Source organism: Cucurbita moschata, unplaced genomic scaffold (genome assembly GCF_002738365.1).
Source record: "Cucurbita moschata cultivar Rifu unplaced genomic scaffold, Cmos_1.0 Cmo_Scf00045, whole genome shotgun sequence".
NCBI classification, from domain to species: Eukaryota; Viridiplantae; Streptophyta; class Magnoliopsida; order Cucurbitales; family Cucurbitaceae; genus Cucurbita; species Cucurbita moschata.
In genome coordinates, this window is record NW_019268561.1 from 1,748,638 (window position 1) to 1,756,673 (window position 8,036).

At 33.9% G+C, this 8,036-nt stretch overlaps 1 protein-coding gene and 1 long non-coding RNA gene across 2 annotated transcripts in view; both read left to right on the plus strand.

Moving 5' to 3' along the window:
• The window catches only part of LOC111434499, a 1,794-nt gene extending 353 nt beyond the window's left edge, over window positions 1–1,441 (plus strand). Inside the window, exons 2-3 of the mRNA XM_023071911.1 lie at window positions 16–500; window positions 612–1,441. Of these exons, the coding sequence (XP_022927679.1) occupies window positions 30–500; window positions 612–1,283 (1,143 nt within the window). The 5' untranslated portion in view covers window positions 16–29 and the 3' untranslated portion in view covers window positions 1,284–1,441. The remainder of the gene's footprint in view (window positions 1–15; window positions 501–611) is intronic.
• LOC111434502 overlaps window positions 1–8,036 on the plus strand; it is a 19,391-nt gene that overhangs the window by 1,995 nt on the left and 9,360 nt on the right. The window contains exon 2 of the long non-coding RNA XR_002708958.1: window positions 6,585–6,590. This is a non-coding gene — a long non-coding RNA (uncharacterized LOC111434502). The remainder of the gene's footprint in view (window positions 1–6,584; window positions 6,591–8,036) is intronic.

The window sequence follows — 8,036 nt, forward strand, 5'->3', positions numbered from 1 at the left end:
CCCCCCCCCCCCCCCCCCCCCCGTTCACAATGGAAGTGGCGGTTCCGGTTACTCCCGTCGACTTCAACTTCGACAGCGCCTGCTCTTCCCCTTACATGACCGCCCCTTCCAGTCCTCAGCGCTTCGGCACCTTCTTCTTCTCCAGCGCTCCCACCTCTCCCTCACGTGCCGCTGCATTCTACTATGATTTTCATGAGTTTGGTTCTGGCTACGGCGACGACGGCGGCGGAAGGAGCTCGTCGGCTTCGGAGATCCCCTTGCTGTGGGAGGAGATTCCTGGAATTGTGAAATCTGGAGGCGATGGTTGTAGTAGTGTTGCTGATGAGGATTTTGAATTCGATTTTAGTGGACAGTTGGAACGGACTTCTTTGTCCGCTGAAGAGCTCTTCGATTGCGGTAAAATTAGGGCTCTGAAGCCTTCGCTGTGTCATCGAGTGGCTGATTCTGTTTCCTCTAATGTGACATCGCCGATATCAACAAGATCGTCGAAAATCGAACAGGTAAGACAGAAACTCATCGCTGAATCGAGAATAGAACTCTGCTTTTGATCTCTCTGTTTTTTTTTTTTTTTTCTTCTCCTCCAATTTTGTTGAACGTCTGTGTTTCTACAGGGAAAGAGATTAGTTCAGGAAGGTTTGTCTTCTCGCCATCACCGTCAGAGAGATTCCGATCCGATTGAGGAGGCTTTCAAGACGGCAACACGGAGAACCGACGGAAACGCAGGCGCCGATACCGAGCGAAATCGAGGTAGAGAGAGAACAACGAGCACCGGCACCTCGCGGTCGTCTTCATCCATTAGACGCACTGGAAGCCGATCGTTATCTCCACTCCGAGTCTCAGACATCATACTCGATTCCGAGCAAGAAATGGAAGCGAAATCAGCCGTACCTTCCGCCACAAGCAACCACAAACAGTCGATCTCCTCATCCACATCCTTCCTCTCCGCATTCTCGTTCTCCAGAGGCCAGAAAAGATGGAGAATTCGAGATCTGTTACTATTCCGGAGCGCATCGGAAGGACGAGCGACGGACAAGAAGGCAGTGGAGGAGGTGAAGAACTCAAGCTTCCGGTCGGTGGAGAGCATGAGTTCGGTATCGAGCTTGAGAAGAAGAGGATCGATTTCGGCTCACGAATTACACTACAAAACGAACAGAGCAGTTTCAGAGGAGTTGAAGAGGAAGACGAGTTTGCCCTATAAACATGGCCTCTTGGGCTGTTTGGGATTCAATTCCAATCTGCAGCGTAATTTTTCCGAAGGCTTCGGCTCTCTCACACGAACATGAATTGAACATGAATTGTTTTCTTCTTCTCCTCCTCCTCATAGATTTAATTTGATTCAACATTTTATTTGAAATAGACTTGTAATTGGTACATCTCCACACTCTAGGAGCACCTCAACTGTTCAAAACTTGAGTAGAAAACAAAGTTTAAGGGATAGTCATAATCTTCCTTATACCTTCCAATTGCTATTCATTTTAAGATCAAGAAAGACTTGAGCAACCAATCGTGACCTCGACCTAAATCGATACTGTTTTAAATTGTTTGTTTTGAAATAAATTGCTTAATTGGAAACTATGGTCTTTGTCATAATTGCTATGAATGATAGCCGGTTATTGTCACACAAGTATGGATCGGACTCATCTCGTGTCAATAGTTAGTTCGTGAAGAATACTATAAATAGTATCTTTTTCCAAAGGAATGTGATGATAAATAAATGTTAGGTAATTGATTGTGGCATAGTGAAATTAGAAGTGTGAATCTGGATATAGTTTGTTGGATGATAAAAGTCACACATCTGCTAATATAGGGAATGATTATGAGTTTATAATCAAAGAATACTCTCTCACTTGAATCGACCCATCTATCTTCTTGAGGAGAAGTTTGGTTTTAAGCCCCAGTTCAACCAGGAGAAGTACGCTATGCTAATGTGCCTTGGATGATTCAGAGTCAGGCGCTGATGAGCACATTGAACTTTCCATGTGGCTGAGTGCCCCACAGCCCAGGCACAACGACGCAATTATCAGGGGCACGCTCTACCAATGAGCTAATAGCCCGTCGTGTGGGCCTCCCGCTGGGGCCCACTATGCCAAAAGCGAGAGAAACACCATCCCTCTCTGCCCCGGTGTGAGGCCTTTTGGGGAAGCCCAAAGCAAAGCCATGAGAGCTTATACTCAAAGTGGACAATATCATACCATTGTAGAGAGTCGTGTTTATCTACCATAGTTTAGGCTCCAATATAATCATTTACGGTTGAATTAGGAAGAGTTTGGTTAGAAATTTTTAAAAAATTTAAGATGAAAGGTAATGATTTTGTGTAGGGAGCAAAATGTATGAAGGGAAGGGGACATGGGCATTGAAGGCACAAGTGAATGGGACCGTATAGGGAAGAAAATGAAAGCCCTAAACATGAAAATTCAACAAAGTGGGGTAATTGGTATTAATTCCATCCCACATGTAATATTTAATCAATCATCTTATCTACCTCTATACCTATTAATGTTCTATGGCCCAATTAAATTGGAACAAACCTTGCTCCCCTCTCCCTTTGTATTTTTTACTTACCCACCTAATCATCGTCCAACAAATCGATCAAATTTACTAACATCTTCTTCTCGTTCCCTCTTTGATTTACTTTTCTTTCCACTTGAAAGACCAAAATCTTGAGAATGACAATAGAGAGGGATCTAGCGAAAAGAAATCAATGACTCGACTTGATCTGAAGCACGTCAGTTCAAACCTAACATGGGTTTAGCCTAGTTGGTTTTGTAGAAGACTCACCCAGCAAAATTTTTCTCACTTTCGACTAAGATCTTGAACATGGGTTTGGACCGTTACAAATAGTATCAGAGCCAGACACAGGGCAACGTGTCAGTGAGGAGGCTGAGCCCTAAAGGAGGGTGGACACGAGGCAGTGTGCTAGCAAGGATGCTAGGCCCTGAGGGGGTAGATTGGGGGGGGGGGTCCCACATCGATTAGAGAAATGAACGAGTGTTAGCATCCGAATAGAGGGTGAATTGTGAGATCCCATATGATTGAGGAAAACATCTAACAAACAGGTTTAAAAAACTTTGAGAGAAAACCCGAAAGGAAAAGCACAAAAATGACAATATCTACTAGCAGTAGACTTAAACGGTGAGAGATTATCTATATTAATCTTAATCATTAATTTTGTTTCTTAAAAATTTAATAGGGAAACATTGAGTAACAATAGGCATGATGGTTGTTCATAAACAAACATACAAATAATATGTGTGGAAAATTTGTCCCATTGATGTGCATAATATCATTATTATATATCATCAATCTCCTTATTGGCCACACATCATTCTTTCGAGTTGTCATTGATTTGATGCTTACCCAAATATTATATTATAATATTATCATCATTTACTTTCAATTTAAATTATTATTTTTCACTCTCTTTATTATTTTTCACTCTCTTTTTATCTCTATCACTCTTATTTATTTTAATACTCATTTTCTCCATTTTTATATTCTTTTTTAAAAAATATCCATTTCCAATAAACGTTTTAATGAACATTTTTTATTTTCTAATGCCATTTCTATTAAAAATAATCCATATCTAATAATATTTTATTATAAAAATATATATAATTTTCTAAATTTTAATATTATAACCTAGTTTAACCTTTAAACTTTTTTTTAATATATGCACTCGTAAAAAAAAAAAAAAATATATATATATATATATAAAATCTTTCTCCATTTATTCTCTTGTAATAAATGGAGGTTTATCGCCCCGATTATATAGACATCTCTAATTTTTATAAACATAATTTTAAAAATATTTTTTTAAATATTTTTTCTCCCGACAAAAATTAGTCTAGTGAACCATTGTTATAGGGGTAAATAATACAAGAAACCTTTCAAATTTTAAACTAAATTTACCGATTCTTCAAATTTCAATTTTTAATATTTATTATTAAGGAAATACATAAATTCAAATGGTTGACTTTCATCCAAATGTGTATAGGGATTCTATTAGTCAAATTTGATCGTATTCGTATATTATTTTTCATTCTAGCTTAGTAACGGAATTTCTTAAAGAATATACAAGTATTAGAAAATGCATAATAAAGGTCATTTTCGTAATTTTTTTAATATATTAACACAATTTATTTAGATTTAAAATAAATGGTTGCTTAACGAACATTAAGATCATCTTTTTGTTCCGTTACACGGAATCTTAAGAAAATTTTATATAATATCCCTTCGTTTCGTATCAATGATTTTGAAGGTTGTAATTAATTATACTTGGAAGCGAGACCATTTTTTTTAAAGGAGTGAAAATTAAATTTTTAATAAAAAAAAGTCGACTATTTTTAATGAGTAAACTGTAATATTAGTAATTTATTATTAAAAAATTAACCATTTTCATTTAGTAAGCAATGTAATATTAATTTTTTTTTTGTACATGTTCTTCTAGAATTTACTCAAATTTTGGTACCTTCTAAAATTTACCTAGGCACAAAATTTGACCCTATTTAAAAAAATTTAATTACTTAAATTTTTTGTTTTAATCAACCCAATTTAATTCAATTCGTGTGGTTTAGATTGAATTATAAATTTAGATTAATTGAACCACACCCAAATATATTCTTTTTATGATATAATTATATATACATATATTTATTTAATTTTATAATTTTTTGTTATATATTTTTTAATAACCTTCCAAATTAATTTTTAACTTAGGTAGTTTGTTAAAATATATATTGAAATTATGTTGGAAATTTTAATTAAATATTTATGAATAAATAAACAATTATTTTACCCACTAACATTTAACTTTTATAGATCTGATTCATTATTTAATAAACATTACTGGATCTAGTTCATTATTTAATAAAAATGGTTTAGGTTGAAAATTTTACCCCAAGTTCACTTAATTGGGAAAATCTAAAAAAAATTATCCGGATAGATGAGACATATAAGAGAAATGGTAAAGATATTCTCAATTTTGTGCCGATTTTTTATAAAGTACATTCGGGTTTTAAAGAGATATTCAAAATAGAGATGTTCAAGGGACGGGAACGGGTAAGTCTTCCCATTCTCATCCCTGCTACCTATTTCCTTCTCATCTCTGCAAAATTTCTCTTATATTTTTGTACGGATTGGAGTAGGAATTTCAGGCCGAAATTTGCGAAGATTGAATTTACCACGGGTAATTTTTTTTTTCATTTATTATTCTTTTAAAAAATAGTTATTTTAAAATTTTCAATTTTCAATATTATCTTTATTAAAAATTTGTAAACAAAATTATAATAAATTTTAATATTATAACATAGTTTTTAATAACAAAAAAATTCTACGCATAATTTTTTAGTTTAAATATTACAATTAGAGTCCCACAATTAACTCATTTATTTTTTAATACACTAAAAAAAGTATATATATATTGAAAATATATTTATTTAGATAAAATTGTTTGGTAATTTGTCCAAAAATTTTGATTTATTTAAATAATCCATTGATGGAATACAAATGAGAATAAAGCAACGAGAAAAGAGGACGACAAGACAAGTTGAAGACGACATTGACAGATGAGCAAGGCAGAAGGCAGTTGGCAAAGAGAGAGGAGACGACAAGTCGAAAGTAATTAAAAAAAAAGGGTAGAAATTAGAAGGATTAAGCAGAGATTTTTGGAGATTGGAGCACGCCAAATGATTAACGTGTAGCATTTAATCACGCCAAACCCACGTTTTTCTTATTTTATTCATTATTTAACTAACATTTTATTGTATGCATCCCTTAAATAAATCAATTAATTATTTACATCTCTAATTCTATTTTATCACATTTTTCAATAATAATTAATTACCAATTCTATTCTCAATTTTATATTATTATTATTATTGTGTATTCATCTCGTCTCCTTTTGTAATTACAATATTATTTATCAATTTTTTACTATTTTTCGAGAGGTTTGAGTCATGTCACTCACTAACATAAATTTTTTGAGAAAGTATGATAATTTAAAAACAATGAAAAAACGTGCGTACATTAGTTACAAATTAGTTAAAATAGTACAAAACAATTGTGACAATTATACAAAAGTAGAGACTCAAAATAGATACATGAAAACCGGAGCGAGTCGAAAATCAAGTCTCATATCTATCTTGACCTCTATAGCTATGCAGCTTGTGCATGCCCTCGCCTTGACCACCTTGCCTAACCTTCGTCTGAAAAGAATAAGGTAGCATGAATGAGCAAGTAGCTTACTTTTTAGTTCATAGTTCTTTCTTAAATTTTATGTCCTTTAGATCATTAAGTTGTTTGAATATCTCATTTGTCTTTCGAAGTCTTATTTCAAGTCATAGGCTTTTGTAGGCTATCTGTAGGTTGGCTTGAGTCACCCAAGCTCGACTTAGGACAGTGGCGAAGAACCCATAAAATTCTCTTTGCTTAACCCTATCTAGGCCATTAGTTCTCCCTATTTGACTTTTGAGCTTACTACCCATGTTTTATCTTTGGATTCTAAGGTATATTGATTAGGTTTTTACTAGTCCCTTGCTATCATAAACCTAAATATTATAGATACTCGAGGTGTGACCCTGTCATAGGTTCTAGTTCATAATTCTCATAATACGTTATGAATACGGTTTTCGGACTCTCTAGTAGGGATTATTTAACATCTCCCTAGTAAGCCCCATAACGTTAATATCATTAAGGAGGGAGAGACATAGTTTTGCCAATATTAATCTACCTATGTGGTCCCTTACTCTCATTCGAACAAGATCATGATTAGGGAATGGTTGTAGATCCTCTAATAGCACTCACTACTCACTCACATGACTCTATACAAGTTTGTTCATCTCAAGGCTCAACCCTATTAAACCAACTCATAAATCATACGACTACAAATGTGGACCCTTGTCAATTGAGACAAGTTCACTATTGGAGGTGTTTAATGCATGATGATAGGTGTCAGTGGCCTTGCATGTGCATGTGTGTAATTTGATGTTATGAATGTGCCATTATATGATATGTCAAATGATATGATGGCATGATCGACATACGGCTACAACCAACTAGTCCAACTATGATGGGTCTAGGGGGTGTACAAATTGTCTAGTAGATTCACGCTCGCACGTGTGGGCCTTATGTAGAGAAGTACTACACATATAATTTGTCCGTACTTACGGCCACTTCTATGATGGTTTTAAATGATAGGTCCTTAATCACGATTACATGTGCTTGCATTTCCTAATCCCAATAGTAGAGTCACTTACCGGGTATTTCTTAAAATATTCAAGCCACGTGTTATTTCTACATTTCAGGTAAAGGCAAGACACCCACGTGCTTAAAATAATTGTATTTAATTTCTTAGACTTTGTGGTAGTCTAGGACATTGTTATTTTTAATATTTACTTTGGTTTATTTAATATTTCTTTTGTATTATTTTAAAAACTTTTTTTTTTTAAACATGTAAGTCCACGACATTATTTTAAGAAGACGTTTTAAATGATTATTTCTGCATAAGAAGTTACGTCATGTATACAGTAGTGTCTTTAGGTTAGTAGAAATCTAGGGTCGTTACACTAAAGTTAGATCATGAAAGTGAAGTTGGAATTGCATTCATGTTTGGTTTAACAACTCTAAGTTAGATCAAGGCATTACTTTATTTTATTTAAATTCTTGCTGATAAAAATATTATTTTAATGAATGTATTACGAACGTTTAAGTCCATACATCATTATAATATTTAAAAAAAAGAAAAGGAAAATAGAACATAATTGGAATGTGATTAAAAGAATAATTTGGAAAAAGAAAAAGAAAAGCAATGGGTTTTGAGTTAGTTTGAAGTGTGAAGGGCAATTAATTAATGGGACAAAGTGAGGCCAAACTTTATGAGATAATGTAACGCACATTAAATTAATATAACAATGAAAGACCCACAAGCATATGCCAAAACAATCCCACCTACCTTATATGCATAACATGTTTGCCCCACTTCAATAATTAACTCCAAATTATATTATTCTACAGACAAAAAAAAAAAAAAAAAAAAAAAA